Genomic DNA, 15,828 nt, shown 5'->3' on the forward strand with positions numbered 1-15,828 from the left:
AACAAAACAAACATTTATTGTGTAACATGGAGTCTTCGGAGTGCAACCATATGAAGATCAAAGGAAAGTGATCAATTGTATCGCTATTTCTGACTTTTGTTACTCGTCTACTTGGCTGGTTACTGTTTGTAATGATTTGTCTGCTGGGCGCTGTTCTCAGATAATCGCATGGTTTGCTTTCGCCGTAAAGTCTTTTTGAAATCTGACACCGTGATTGGATTAACAAGAAGTTAATCTTTAAACCGATGTATAACACTTGTATGTTTCATGAATTTTTATAATGAGTATTTTTGTTTTTGAATTTGGTGCTCTGCAATTTCACTGGATGTTGGCCAGGTGGGACGGTAGCGTCCCACACCCCCTAGAGAGGTTAAGGAGCCTTTTGGTCCTAGACTTGGCGCTCTGGTACCGCTTGCCGTGCGGTAGAAGAGAAAACAGATCTATAACTTGGGTGACTGGAGTCTGACAATTTTATGGGCTTTCCTCTGACTGGATTGCAGGAAGCTTGGAAGTTTGTTGGTGATGTGGACACCAAGGAACTTGAAACTCTCGACCCGCTGCACTACAGCCCCGTCGATGTTAATGGGGGCCTGTTCGGCCCGCTTTTTCCTGTATTCTACGATCAGCTTCTTTGTCTTGCTCACATTGAGGGATAGGTTGTTGTCCTGGCACCACACTGCCAGTTCTCTGACCACCTCCCTATAGGCTGTCTCATCGTTGTCGGTTATCAGGCCTACCACTGTTGTGTCATCAGCAAACTTAATGGTGTTGGAGTCGTGTTTGACCACACAGTCAGGGTGAACAGGGAGTACATGAGGGGACTAAGTACACACCCCTGAGGGGCCCCAGTGTTGAGGATCAGCGTGGCAGACGTGTTGTTGCCTACCCTTACCAACTGGGGCAGCCCGTCAGGAAGTCCACGATCCAGTTGCAGAGAGAGGTGTTTAGTCCCAGGGTCCTTGGCTTAGTAAAGAGCTTCGTGGGCACTATGGTGTTGAACGCTGAGCTGTAGTCAATGAACAGCATGCTCTCAATCTTAATTCTGTATTGACCCTCTGCTTGTTTGATGGTTCGTCTGAGGGCATAGCGGGATTTCTCCTTTTGTCCAGGTAGGAAAGAGCAGTGTGGAGTGCGATTGAGATTGCGTCATCTGTGGATCTGTTGGGGCGGTATGCGAATTGGAGTGGGTCTAGGGTATCCGGGAGGATGCCATGACCAGCCTTTCAAAGCACTTTATGACTACCGACGTGAGTGCTACGGGGCGGTAATCATGGAGGCAAGTTACCTTTGCTTCCTTGGGCACAGGGACGATGGTGGACTGCTTGAAACATGTAGGTATTACAGACTCAGTTCGGGAGAGGTTGAAAATGTCAGTGAAGACACTTGCCAGTTGGTCGATGCATGCTTTGAGTACACGTCCTTTAATCCACCTGGCCCCGTGGCTTTGTGAATGTTGACCTGTTTTAAAGGTCTTGCTCACATCGGCTACCGAGAGCGTTATCACAGTTATCCAGAAAAGCTGATTTTCTCATGCATGCGTCAGTGTTGCTTGCCTCGAAGCGAGCATAAAAGGCATTTAGCTCGTCTGGTAGGCTCTCGTCACTGGGCAGCTCGCATCTGGGTTTCCCTTTGTAGTCTGTAATAGTTTTCAAGCCCTGCCACATTCGATGAGTGTCAGAGCCGGTGTAGTAGGATTCAATCGTAATTCTGTATTGACCCTCTGCTTGTTTGATGGTTCGTCTGAGGGCATAGCGGGATTTCTTATAGGCATCCGGATTAGTGTCCCGCTCCTTGAAAGCGGCAGCTCTAGCTTTTAGCTCGATGCGGATGTTGCCTGGAATCCTTCTGGTTGGGACATGTATGTACGGTCACTGTGGGGACGACATCGTCGTCGATGCACTTATTGATGAAGCCAATGACTGAGGCGGTATACTCCTCAATGCCATTGGATGAATCCCGGAACATATTCCAGTCTGTGCTAGCAAAACAGTCCTGTAGCGTAGCATCCGCGTCATCTGACCACTTCCACATTGAGCGAGTCACTGGTACTTCCTGCTTTAGTTTTTGCTTGTAAGCAGGAATCAGGAGGATATAATTATGGTCAGATTTGCCAAATAGAGGGCGGGGGAGAGCTTTGAATGCATCTGTGTGGAGAATAGGTGGTCTAGAGTTTTTTTTTCTTCTGGTTGCACATGTGACATGCTGGTAAAAATGTGGTAAAACTGATTTAAGTTTGCCTGCATTAAAGTCCCCGGCCACTAGGAGCGCCGCTTCTGGGTGAGCATTTGCCTGTTTGCTTATGGCCTTATAGAGTTGGTTGAGTGCGGTCTTAGTGCCAGCATCGGTCTGTGGTGGTAAATAGACGGCTACGAATAATGTAGATGAGATCCCTTGGTAGAGCAATACCTCAAGACTTCTTTAAAATTAGACATCGCGCACCAGCTGTTATTGACAAAAAGATACATACCCCCACCCCTTGTCTTACCAGACATAGCTTCTCTGTTCTGCCGGTGCATTTAAAATCCCTCCAGCTCTATATTATCTGTGTCGTCGTTCAGCCACAACTCGGTGAAACTAAGAACTGTAATATCTTATATGTCCCGTTGGTAGGATAATCGTACGTCATCACTTTCATTTTCCAATGATTGCATGTTAGCAAGTAGAATTGATGGCAGTGGGAGTTTACTCGCTTGCCTACGGATTCTCAAAAGGCAGCCTGATCTGCGTCCTCTTTTCCTCCGTCTTTTCTTCACACAAATGACGGGGATGTGGGCCTGTTCCCGGGAGAGCAGTATATCTTTCTCGTCGTACTCGTTAAAGGAAAAAGCTTCTTCCAGTTCGTGGTGAGTAATCCAGTTCTGATGTACAGAAGTTATTTTTCAGTCATAAGAGACATCAGTAAAGGAGAATCAGCTGCTTCAAATCATATAAATATATTAATTATAGATTAAATAATATTGTCCGGGCCATTTTAGGATTTCTTTGTGGAATAAACTAACATTTAGTAAATAATTCAGATTATTTATTTTTTGGGTCAACTGCAAACCAAAGACATGCATACGTGGACACCAAAATACTTTAATTTCAACAGTTTTCTGGACGAAATGGTGCATTATTTGAAAAAAGTAGAAGGGTGCCAATATTTTTGGCCACGAGTGTAGCTTTCAAATCATCCAAGGCTACCTACCTGTAAAGTAAGAAATTCAGCTGCTCTAAAACCTCTTACGGACCTGTATTGACTGTAATATAAAAGCCTGGAGCTTAAACTGTGAGGAGAAGTCAGGGCACACTCCACAGGGTGCGCTATTGAATGGTGTACGGGAAAGCTGAGGGGACAAACCAAGATTGGATTTAAACACGATTATTCATGCAATTTCATGGCTGCTTAGCTCACAGCAACAAAGGAGAGGCGGAAAAGGCGCTCCATTTAAAAGCAATAAATCACCTGGCAGAAATTACCACCACCCCTCAGAACGACACTTTTATGGAATTCCTGACATGAAAAGCAAAAGTGCTGAAATTAACCTAGATTACTCTGTAGTCAGTGACAATCACTTCCACAGCACACATAAGGAGGCGAGTGGCGACAAAGGGAGCAGAAAAAATATATATATACAGTGGGGAGAACAAGTATTTGATACACTGCCGATTTTGCAGGTTTTCCTACTTACAAAGCATGTAGAGGTCTGTAATTTTTATCATAGGTACACTTCAACTATGAGAGACGGAATCTAAAACAAAAATCCAGAAAATCACATTGTATGATTTTTAAGTAATTAATTTGCATTTTATTGCATGACATAAGTATTTGATACATCAGAAAAGCAGAACTTAATATTTGGTACAGAAACCTTTGTTTGCAATTACAGAGATCATACGTTTCCTGTAGTTCTTGACTAGGTTTGCACACACTGCAGCAGGGATTTTGGCCCACTCCTCCCTACAGATCTTCTCCAGATCCTTCAGGTTTCGGGGCTGTCGCTGGGCAATACGGAGTTTCAGCTCCCTCCAAAGATTTTCTATTGGGTTCAGGTCTGGAGACTGGCTAGGCCACTCCAGGACCTTGAGATGCTTCTTACGGAGCCACTCCTTAGTTGCCATGGCTGTGTACTTCGTGTCGTTGTCATGCTGGAAGACCCAGCCATGACCCATCTTCAATGCTCTTACTGAGGGAAGGAGGTTGTTGGCCAAGATCTCGCGATACATGGCCCCATCCATCCTCCCCTCAATACGGTGCAGTCGTCCTGTCCCCTTTGCAGAAAAGCATCCCCAAAGAATGATGTTTCCACCTCCATGCTTCACGGTTGGGATGGTGTTCTTGGGGTTGTACTCATACTTCTTCTTCCTCCAAACACGGCGAGTGGAGTTAGACCAAAAAGCTCTATTTTTGTCTCATCAGACCACATGACCTTCTCCCATTCCTCCTCTGGATCATCCAGATGGTCATTGGCAAACTTCAGACAGGCCTGGACATGCACTGGCTTAAGCAGGGGGACCTTGCGTGTGCTGCAGGATTTTAATCCATGACGGCGTAGTGTGTTACTAATGGTTTTCTTTGAGACTGTGGTCCCAGCTCTCTTCAGGTCATTGACCAGGTCCTGCCGTGTAGTTCTGGGCTGATCCCTCACCTTCCTCATGATCATTGATGCCCCACGAGGTGAAATCTTGCATGGAGCCCCAGACCGAGGGTGATTGACCGTCATCTTGAACTTCTTCCATTTTCTAATAATTGCGCCAACAGTTGTTTCCTTCTCACCAAGCTGCTTGCCTATTGTCCTGTAGCCCATCCCAGCCTTGTGCAGGTCTACAATTTTATCCCTGATGTCCTTACACAGCTCTCTGGTCTTGGCCATTGTGGAGAGGTTGGAATCTGTTTGATTGAGTGTGTGGACAGGTGTCTTTTATACAGGTAACGAGTTCAAACAGGTGCAGTTAATACAGGTAATGAGTGGAGAACAGGAGGGCTTCTTAAAGAAAAACTAACAGGTCTGTGAGAGCCGGAATTCTTACTGGTTGGTAGGTGATCAAATACTTATGTCATGCAATAAAATGCAAATTAATTATTTAAAAATCATACAATGTGATTTTCTGGATTTTTGTTTTAGATTCCGTCTCTCACAGTTGAAGTGTACCTATGATAAAAATGACAGACCTCTACATGCTTTGTAAGTAGGAAAACCTGCAAAATCGGCAGTGTATCAAATACTTGTTCTCCCCACTGTATATACAAAAATCGAAACAAAAAACACTTCAAAACCAATTTGAAGAGACACTTCAGCCGTACAAGCAACACACCATCACAGTTAATATTGTGAAATATGGGGAGCGCTCAATTGTTGTTCCCGTTCGGAATTGATTTGGTAGTTCATTTCATTTCAGGCCCACAACGAGCCTCCAACTGTCAAAATGATTCAATCTACAAAATCTCATAAAGAAAATAAATTGGGTGTTTAAAATGGAGGGAGGGGGAGAGGTGGAGTGTTTTATCCATCCAAGCATCTTCCAGTGGAGCCAAGGGAACAGAACTGCACCGTAGCAGTGCCAGCAGCAGCCAGAGTGAATTCCACAGAGAACTACAATACAGCAAAACACTAGTTATTTATGTATCACTATACACCAGTGGTATAGAAAACAAGGACATCTGGGAGTGTTAAACCGATGTCTACGCAACCTCTAGACAACCCTGTGATCCTGCATGACTATCAAGTATCTCAGTAAGGAGAAAACATTTTGAAATGAGAAGTTACTGCCTGAACTTGTCCAATATTAAATACAGATTATTTTGCAGCTCAGGACCCTGCCTGGAATGAGTCAAACAAGGCAAAAGAATGACCATTCGACAGTTATAAACTCTGTTTCAACTGAAAACACTAAAGTGCTCTACATTAAAGATGCATTCAAGGTTTTGTATAATTCCAGCCAGTAGTTTTGAAAGTAGTGCTCATGAGCCAAATCTGGTCCCCAAAAATTCCGCACAATTGTGTACAACTTCATACATTTTTTATGATGTGTTACATCCTGCAACAAAACAAATTCTGCAATTCGTATGATACGTTACGAATTCCAATATGTACCACGTTATGAATTTGTAAGTTCTTAAGATCTCGTTCAATTTCTAATTATAAACTGGGTGGTTTGAACCCTGAATGCTGATTGGTTGACAGCCGTGGTATATCAGTATACCACGGGTATGACAAAAAAAATATTTTTACTGCTCTAATTACATTGGTAACCAGTTTATAATAGCAATAAGGCACCTCGTGGGTTTGTGGTATATGGCCAATATACCATGGCTAAGGGCTGTGTCCAGGCACTCCGCTTTGCGTTGTGCATAACAGCAGCCCTTAGCCGTGGTATATATTGGCCATATACCACACCCCCTCGGGCCTTCTTGCTTAATTATAGAAATCTCTTCAAGGCATCATCAGCATCTTTCATCAACGCACCAGCATCAAATCAGAAGTACAGTACCACACAGAGTAATTTATTCTGCCCCAAATCATCTCTCGTCCAATTACCAGAGAGATAAATATTGTAAAACCAATCACGGAGTGCCATTGGTCTCATCCCTTGTTTGGTACAGTGTCAATGTTTTGCCCTGAGCCCTCAAGAATGGCTAGGCGTTCCATAAACACTACAAACACAGAATGCTAACTCATCTTCAAAGAACGTCTCACTCCTTAAATCCACAGATTACAGCCCTGTCAGCAACACAAAGACATGCCACCCACAGTGACAGGCTCACATGTCAACACACAGGCCTCTGCTGGTTTCAAACCCACCACGCTCAAATATTCCCTCATCTATCATTTCAATACCATTGGCAGTGGCACGAATGGCATAGTTATGGTGGTTCAAATGAACCAATGAGCAGAGGGCTGCTAGGTCAAACTTGGACTGAAGTGGTTAGCTATGCAGCAGAACTGCCTCAGTATCCACTCAGTGTTTAGAGAGGACAGCCCTAAGTCAGTCTATCCCTCTCCATCCAAAAGGTGGGCACTAACCTGCAACTATAACCAAGGCAACAGTAAAGGAAAAAAATGTAATTTAAAGCACAAGGACAATTTAGACAAAACAAATGTATATGTCTCTTTAAATGACTCGCTCTTTGAGAGGGCCTGGTTTACAAAGTGAGTGCACAGCAGTCTGACCTTTCCTTACAGCATTAACATTTATGGAAATCTGGGGGAATGAAAGCTGTGAATAACAAAATATTGGGCCTCTTAAGTCTGCAAATAAAATGCCAGCTCACACCCCCCCAGAATAGAAAAGCGACACACACCTTTGTGTCGTTCGGTATGGAGTGACAGAATGAGGTATTTAGCAGTCTGACCTTAAGCACTTAATCACCCAGAACACGCAAACTGCACATAGTCTCCCAGCCCACTCTTTCTCAGCCGAGAGAGAGAGAATATGAGCGAGAGAGAAAGAAAGAGAGGAGCAGAGGCAGAAGTTAAAGCCCTCACTAAATAGAACATCACTTCCTTAGCTGGCGACTCCATTAAGCTAATTTCCCCTCTCACCTTTACCGGGATGATTGGGATTCAAATGTCCGTGATGCTCCACCATGGTTAGCCTTGAATGCACTAGCTGTGTGGTGGGTGTTGGGGCTAGGAACAGAAACCCTGCCTGTCGCATGCTTCCCAGTCGAAACAGTTAGCGTGGCGGGATTCGTCAAGTGTTTTCTGTCATTCAACGAGAGAGACGAGAGGGCCAGCAGCAGCTAGGCCCTACTGTCTGCAGTGCACTACTAGTTTTCACGGACATTTTGTTCACTTGAGAAGTACTGCACCAAACATCTTAGCTAGATGTAAAATTTCACGACTAGACCGCCTCCCTAAAAAAGTACATTTATTTCAGATGTATTGATTGATCTATTTTGAGGAAGTGTTCAATAGGGACAAACAGTAACCTTGCCGCTTTTTTCTCGTTTTTCAAGCGAAGGTCTTTAGGGAGTATGAGAGAACAGACGTCCTCGTCGCCTAGCCGAGTTCTGCTTGGAGCCAACCGAACCTATGTATGCGGACGCCTTAACTGTCACGGCAACATGCTGGGTAACACTGGCACGCTTTCACAGGAAGTGCCTAATCCTGACTTCCTTTCTTCCACATGGGGCGGGGGCCGTCCTTGGTGAGATGGGTGGGTGGAGGCTGAGGGGCAATCCTAAAATCTCAATTAACAGTGTGGCTAATTAACCACAGGCACATTCTTGAAATCTAATGAACTATTTTCAGCAGCCTGATAACGAGTATCTGACACACACGGGGAGAAAGAGCGAGTGTGTGTATGTGTAGGCCTAATATTTTTGAAGTTTAAAATATGTCTCAACCATAAAAACTGTCAAATGAGAAACAGATAGGTGAGGTGATGTACAGCGTTGAGTATTCTTCACCATGCCACAGTCTTTCGGGAACCCTGCACCGAATCCACCCCCATACAAGCCCACAAGATGCTTTCAGTCGTGGTAAACTAGCTAATCCCCCCATGGTCACGCTTAAAGCAATACCCCGCAGATCAGAGTGGAGACCTCATTGTTTCAGAACTGTTTGAGTTAATCACTGATTAACTGGCGAAACAAGCCCCTGAGCCAGGGCTAAAAACAGAGTCCCTCTGCTGCTCTTCTGGTTCTCACACAAAACACCCAACAGAAGGAACCAAACAGAATTACCATTACCCCTCCTGCTATTACAATAACCACTAATATAGGCCTGTGCTTGGTGGTGGTTAATCCTTGTGCAACGATCACAAAAATATTCTTAAATTAACCATCGACAAAATGAGAAAAACAGGGCAAGAAGCCCAAAGTCTAGGTTGTAAGAAAAGTCTTTGGTGTTAAATGGTTTTCTGATAAATGTTTGGTGGATAAACATGCTGACTAGCTACTCCTCACTGGAGACACGCCACACCAAGGCATTCAGTCACGGACATTCATTAGTGCTGTTCTCAGGACCACAAGCAAACACAAACATGCACTGCTAAACATCACATTACACACCCATGTTTCACTATGGCGATCCAAACATTTATATCAACACCACTATACAGTAACCGTATCAACCTGCCGCCTACACAACCAGACTGTCCTTGACAACTAGGCTAATTAACAACATTAAAAACCTAGGCCACAGCATCACCATGACAACCTCTTGTATGAGCACAGTTGGCCCTAATAGACCCACTTGTTAGAACCAATGTAATTAATTGACCACGCCTCCATTCAGCTGCTAGTGGCAAGTCTCTGTAATTGACTGCCCCCGTTGCTCAGGCAGAGCAAGACACCTCGCCTTGTATCGACTATCTGGACCTGCCTCACGTCCACCACAACACAGCTCCACATGGAGCCTTTACTTCCCCTTGGATGTGACCAAGGCATACAGTAACTGCTGTGAATGAAAATTAAGTCAGAACCCTCCTGCATGTATTCAACATCCATGAGTAGAGATCTAGGGCTCAGTTTGAATATTGTGGTAAAGCATTTGCATGGTGTCTCTAGCTGTGCACAGGTCGGTGCCCTTATAAAGCAGAGCCATTGAGATGCAGAGCCTGCAGCTCTCTTCATCTCTGTATCCATATGAACACGCATTAATATTAATGGAGTCTGAGGAGGTCAGCTGGGTCTCTGGACTGAGGCCTCCTCACACAGATCTGGAGTGAAGAGAGCAAGCGAGCTACACACAAGGGGGGAGGGAGAAGTTAGAGAGTGGACAGAGCCGGTGTTCCAGCCCTCTGTGTTCCAGCCCTCTGTGTTCCAGCCCTCTGTGTTCCAGCCCTCTGTGTTCCAGCCCTCTGTGTTCCAGCCCTCTGTGTTCCAGCCCTCTGTGTTCCAGCCCTCTGTGTTCCAGCCCTCTGTGTTCCAGCCCTCTGAGGATACTATTCCTGAACTTAGAATGAGTGAAATACACGGAATGAGATATAAATAAAGACCAAGCTGAAGCACTGATGTGCGCGCACACACACACCTCTACCTCTCCATCACACATAACAAACAGAAACACATTGTACCCATTTACGTCCTCCCTTGCTTCCCCTCTCTCTAATCTCTTCATGAGAGGTGTTCGTTTGTGGAACAGAAGAACCTTGGGGGTGAATACTTAGTTATTTGTGCTTGAAGAGACTCAGGCGGATACCTCTTTACGAGAGAGTGTCACTCCCCATTTGTCTCAGCTCGGCAGCACCGGAGAAAGCAGCGCAGCGCTCTAAAAGAACCCTCCGGAAGCACAGGCCGGCAGCATGGGATAACGCATTCCCGGCTCCGGTCTGCTGTTCAGGCCAAGTGCAGAGTACTCATTAGCTCTCATCACATAAACCCTCGCACTTAGTTCCACACACACACTTTCTCATATTTAAAAGATGGGTTGGCATAGTCAGGGATTCCTCTGTAAAGCCGAACCACAGACATCCATTGGAACAGTCTATCTGTAAACTCTGAATCCTCTGAAAGCTATTCAACAAAAATCTGTATGAGAACCACAAATCTTTCAACTGAGAATCCCAATGGGAAAAAACACAAAAACATTCTAGAGAAGTCTTCTGGGTCTTGTCTAACCAGCATGCGCCAATCAGTAGAGCAGTTTGTTTCATGTGGTTGTGTTTGAAATGTCAGGCTAGTGCTGGAGGGAATGATGCGGCACACACACACACAAAGCTCCGGGAGGGTGTAATGGGTCCTGCAGGTAAACAGGATGACGAAGGCGCTCGTGGTTCTGCCTGAGGCAAACTAGACCCTTCTGTTCCAGCATTTAGCAGACAAGTGCTCTACTGATTAGCAATTAATAATGGAGAGACAAAGGGGTGTTTCACCCCAGGAGAGAGATGGTGAGATGAGGGACATGGGGGTAGGGAACAGAGGATCCTAGTCTCCCAGAGAGCATTAGTGAAAGGTTTCAATGTGAAGGAAAGCTGGGGATACACAGGATTTGTTTTCATGGCCAGTGAAGCTAGAGAAATACATTACAAATCCATCAGCTTGCATTTAGTCAGAATGTCTCCACACAATTACTCATCGGCCTTGGGGTTAATCACTCAGGCAATTTCTGCATTTTCTATACCTGACTTACTGTATATCACAAAAGAAAATGCTAATATCATGTTATTATGCTATCTATGTGGGGATAGGCTTGGCTGATATGCGGTTTCCCATAAATTCATGTCATAAACTTCCACAGAAATCTGACAGAGCAATAAACATAAAACAGAGATGAAACATTCTCTGGATTTAATCATGGAAATATGATAACTAAACTCAGAAAGCCCCACGCTGGTTTCATCAGCCCACAACTGCCACAACATAACCTCTCATTAAATGTGATAATAAACGTGCACTGGCAATGAGGATAATAAACACGTATTTTTAAATCTCTGTTTATGACATGGATAACATGGCTTGTAATCACTTATCTTCTGATTAACACAGCACATGCTTGAGCGAGCCTTTTCTGTGATCCAAGTTCAAAAGGAAGGTCCTCTCTAGCGTATGAAGTTACATAGAGTTCTCCGACAGTGGCCGTGACAACATGGTTTTATTTGACCATGTACGCATCGTCCCACCCATATCAAAAAGCAGCAGAAACAGAGAAAACCTGAATAATAAGCACCGTGTGTTTCGGGTATTTATGTGGGCAAATGGCTGAGCGAGCAACAATGTGTGAAAGGAGGCAGCATATAATAAAAGGTACAGATTGTAAAATAGTTTTACAGAGAAAAGTTCTGGGCTCACTAGGAGAAGTTGTGGGGTGGTTGCATGGTAGTATGCCCTTTGCAGGACAATCATCATCATTATCAGCACAGACCGGCCCGGACCAGCCCACGTAACAGCATTCCATCGTTGATCAATGCCCTCATGAATTAAATTAGAGTGCCAGATGACTACCTGTGATAAGACCCGCAGGATCCACACAGATCTGAGGGGGAGATACCAACCCTGTATGGTTCTCTTCAGCAGGCCAGTCATCCAGCCAGTCATCCAGCCAGTCATCCAGCCAGCTAGCCAGTCACCCAGCCAGCCAGCCAGTCAGCCAGCCAGCCAGCCAGAGGTAGATAAATAGGCCAAGGTGAACTCACCCTCCCTCACCACAGCTCTAGTCTCTCCTGCTCCATAACCCTGCAGGCAGAGGTCCACACCTCTACTGAGACAGCACAGAGATGAGGGGCATAATTAAAGATAATCAACTTCATCAGATGGAGGCTCGGTGGAACTAACGGTTGCGACAGGAGAGGCTGGTTTAACATTGTACATCTCGGAACTTTGTAACAAGGGCATTCTATACCCTAACTACAGTTGTGTGTGTATAAGTGAAAAGTGCTTTCCCCCTAAAAATTGAATATATTTCTTTCTCTTTTGAATTCCACCAGTCACTCACCACACCGAGATACAAACACAGCACCACAAGTGAGACAAAGTTGGGTCTCTGTTGTGAAATGTAGAGTTAGTGGCTGTTCTCCTGTGCTGCTGAGAGCAGAGACATGTGGACTCACTTTTTCTCGTGCTGGGCTGCGGCTGCTGTGGGGGAGCATCCAGGATCTTGGGGGTGCAGACCAGGTGCTGAGATGAGAGGTTCTGCTGCCGTCTCTGTAGGCAGGCTAACATGGCTGCAGCTTTCTGGGGGTTCTACAGCCGCTTGGACCTCGGGGGAACCTGAGAGGGACAGGGAGAGAAAAACACATCCGTTAGCTTTTGATCATGTATTAAATTACAAGCTGCTGGCTGTTGAACTGAATGCAAAACCCAAAACTGAAGTCAAAGCCCTGTAAGCAAACTCTTACCACGCTGATGGAGGTCTCCCCCTCAGGAGTTTCCCTGTGCTCTCCCTCCAATGCATGCATGCTCTCTACTTTCCTTTTTAAAGCCTAAATAAAAAAATGTTTTAAAAACTGTTCCCACCTCAGGCCCGTATTACCATAGTCAAACTCAGCAACCCCTTTGAACTGCGGACACTACATATCTAAGAATGTAAAATCACTTAACATCAAACCAACTTCCCCACTCCGCTTTAGACGCTAGGATGGCTCTTCGCTGTTCTCCATATTGCCCTGTCTGTTGCAATAACACAGTCCATTTACACGGTCTGCTGTTGCTGCCAGCTGCATCCTGTACCCAGTCAATAGCCCGGTCCTCAGAGACTCTAGAATTGCTCTATGAATTGATGGTGGTATTGATCATGAGTGAAAATCCAAAAGTAGCTAGTTCTCCCAAATGGCTTTGGCACACACACATAAAGGTGTGTTTGTGTATGAAGTGTTTCCCCCAGTATCTTTGATCGTAGTTATCATTCTGAACACTAGGCCTAAGTGGGGTACTATATTCTAGCCCCTATAGATACTATAGGTGCATAGGCCTACCTGCAACATCCGATAGTACGGAACGATCATCTTTGTGTCAGCAAATCAAAATACTACTTTATATTCCCGGCCAAAATAAACTGCGCCACTGAAATTTCAATTGAAGTGAATGCCTTGCACACAGCTGTCTCAGAGGCTTCATTTCTTTATCCTCCCTCTCTTCCACTTTTCTTCTACAGTTCTTTGGCTTATTGTTTTCAGTTCTGCCTCAAGGGCCACAGGCCAGCTTAAGTGAGTCAGATGCAGGAGACAGAGCGCAGTGACTGGCTGCAGAAACAGAATTACCTCCAGCTCAAAAGGGAGGAACAACGTGGCTTTCATTCTAGTCAGGTGCTTGAAGAGATCCACCCCACCTCTCACCCCTCTCCTCCCCGGTCTGCCTCTCCTCTCATACTTTGACAGCCCCACTTCAAAACCACCCAGCACAGCCTCTCATGTGATCACACACAGCTGAAAAGCTAAAAGCCTCTCTCGATGGTCGGACTTCATTTTGAAAAGAATACCAATTTCACAACAACCCTTCATTACCACGCATGTCAAAGGAGGGCAGGGGAGAAAAGGCACAGAGCGGACCAAAAGGAATCTCGGGGGAAATGCCGTCACTGCTTTACCGGCGGAAACTAAGAGACGAGTATCAGAATACCTTCCATTAGGCTACTCCCCAAATTTTCTCCTGGATAAAAATGCATCAAGAAAGGCATTATCATTCAGAGACCACTGCTTTATTTAAGCAGAAAAATATACTTAGAGGGGAAAAAAGGAAGCGAGAAAAGGAAACGGTCATGCATAACTGACAACGTTTCTTTCATCCCATCAAAATCGAAAAGTAAAATAAAGTGGTTGTGAGCCCTTCGAGTAAAAGTGCTTTTGCATTCTCCATTAGACTGCCTCTAAAAGGACAGAGTGCACAGATCAAAGTGAGTTCAGGGAGCACCAGTTCTGTTGACAGCATCTGAGCTAAAGGGCTCATTCTATTGCCTGTCAGACATTTTCTCTGTCTCTTACTTGCTCAGTGATAAAGGTTCTCCTAACTTTAGCTGACAAAGTTAATGCATGACAAAGTAAATGTTTCATTACAAACACATGCAGCACATTTTACAATTCAAGGCATCGTTTAAACCCAATATATCTTGTGTTCATCATCCAGTCAAGCACCTGTCAGCAAGATAACAACAACACATCTCTACTCCAGCCTTATTACAGCTGTGACCCAATAGGGATTTAAAGCAGAAACATCATGGTCATGTATCCAATTCCCCACCTGCTAAGCCATAGTGCTTACTTATTATAAACGGAGTGGTTTGAGCCCTGAATGCTGATTGGCTGACAGCCGTGGTATATTAGACCGTATACCACGGGTATGACAAAACATTTCTTTTTACTGCTCTAATTACGTTGGTAACCAGTTTATAATAGCAATAAGGCACCTCGGGGGTTTGTGGCATATGGCCAATATACCACAGCTAAAAAGGTCTGTATCCAGGCACTGTGTTGCGCATAAAAACAGCCCTTAGCCGTAGTATATTGGCCATATACCACACCTCCTCAGCCCCTAATGCTTAATTCAAAAGGCCTCCAACAAACTACTGCTGACCAGTTTTCCCTCAAATGAACACCAGCTAATATGTACCCCAGCTCCTGACTCGACTTAAACCTCACTTAGATCTACTCAGCTCCTCCTCTTCTTCTCCCAACCAATTGCGAGCTTTGTGCTCTAGTCTACAAGGTCTCCACGGCGATGGATAATGAGAGAAGGAGAGTGGCAAGGACGGTAAATCCTTGCCACTTTGGGGTGACATCAGTGGCTCTGATAAGAGGCGTTATCAGGCGTGATGCGGTCCGCTGAGGGTCTGCCACAGAGATAAGGACCTCTGGCTCTGCACTCCATCTTTTGTCTCCCAAGGTTTCCCTGATAAGGATGTTTTGGCAGACAAAATGTCCGCTCCAACAATGATGGACTGAGGGCAAAATTTGTAGGGGGCCTGAGGGAATGGCATTGGAAAATAAAATGTCTAATTGTACAAACTATTGTCTTTTCCCTGGGCTCTTGAGGAATGGGATTGTGTGTGGGAAGATAACGAGGTCATTTGGAAGGGAGAAGGGCAGTGATGGCGGAGCTAGATGATGATGGCTGTTATAGTTTAAATGGACAGAGGTATGACATGATCCTCTTAAATTCTTACTGCATCCAAATGGCAACCCCAGGGACATGCAGTCTATCCTTCAAAAAGAGTAGGATACCCTTGAGAGAGCAATTGATACGACATCAACCTGCTATCTCATCTAGAAAGTGTGCCTTCCATTTACTGAATCGTTTTGTTCAGGCTGAAAGTGAGAAAGGCCATCCTTCTGGCAGATAGTAGCTTTACAGCACATAGATGAGGCTGTGCTCTGCCTGACCTTCCAGTCTCTCCGCTCCTCTCTGAGCAGCCTCCAGGGCCTTGACTGGAGCAGAGTAACACTGCCCTGAGACCCTTCCTTTCAATAAAC

General features: G+C 45.0%; 1 protein-coding gene across 2 annotated transcripts in view; it reads right to left on the reverse strand.

Moving 5' to 3' along the window:
• The window catches only part of LOC139536549 (protein FAM222A-like), a 34,688-nt gene that overhangs the window by 5,967 nt on the left and 12,893 nt on the right, over positions 1-15,828 (reverse strand). For both annotated transcript variants that reach the window (XM_071337160.1, XM_071337167.1), the window contains exon 2: positions 12,475-12,634. In XM_071337160.1, coding sequence (XP_071193261.1) covers positions 12,475-12,586 — 112 coding nt within the window. In that variant the 5' untranslated portion in view covers positions 12,587-12,634. The remainder of the gene's footprint in view (positions 1-12,474; positions 12,635-15,828) is intronic.

This window comes from Salvelinus alpinus, chromosome 1 (assembly GCF_045679555.1).
Source record: "Salvelinus alpinus chromosome 1, SLU_Salpinus.1, whole genome shotgun sequence".
Lineage (NCBI taxonomy): Eukaryota > Metazoa > Chordata > Actinopteri > Salmoniformes > Salmonidae > Salvelinus > Salvelinus alpinus.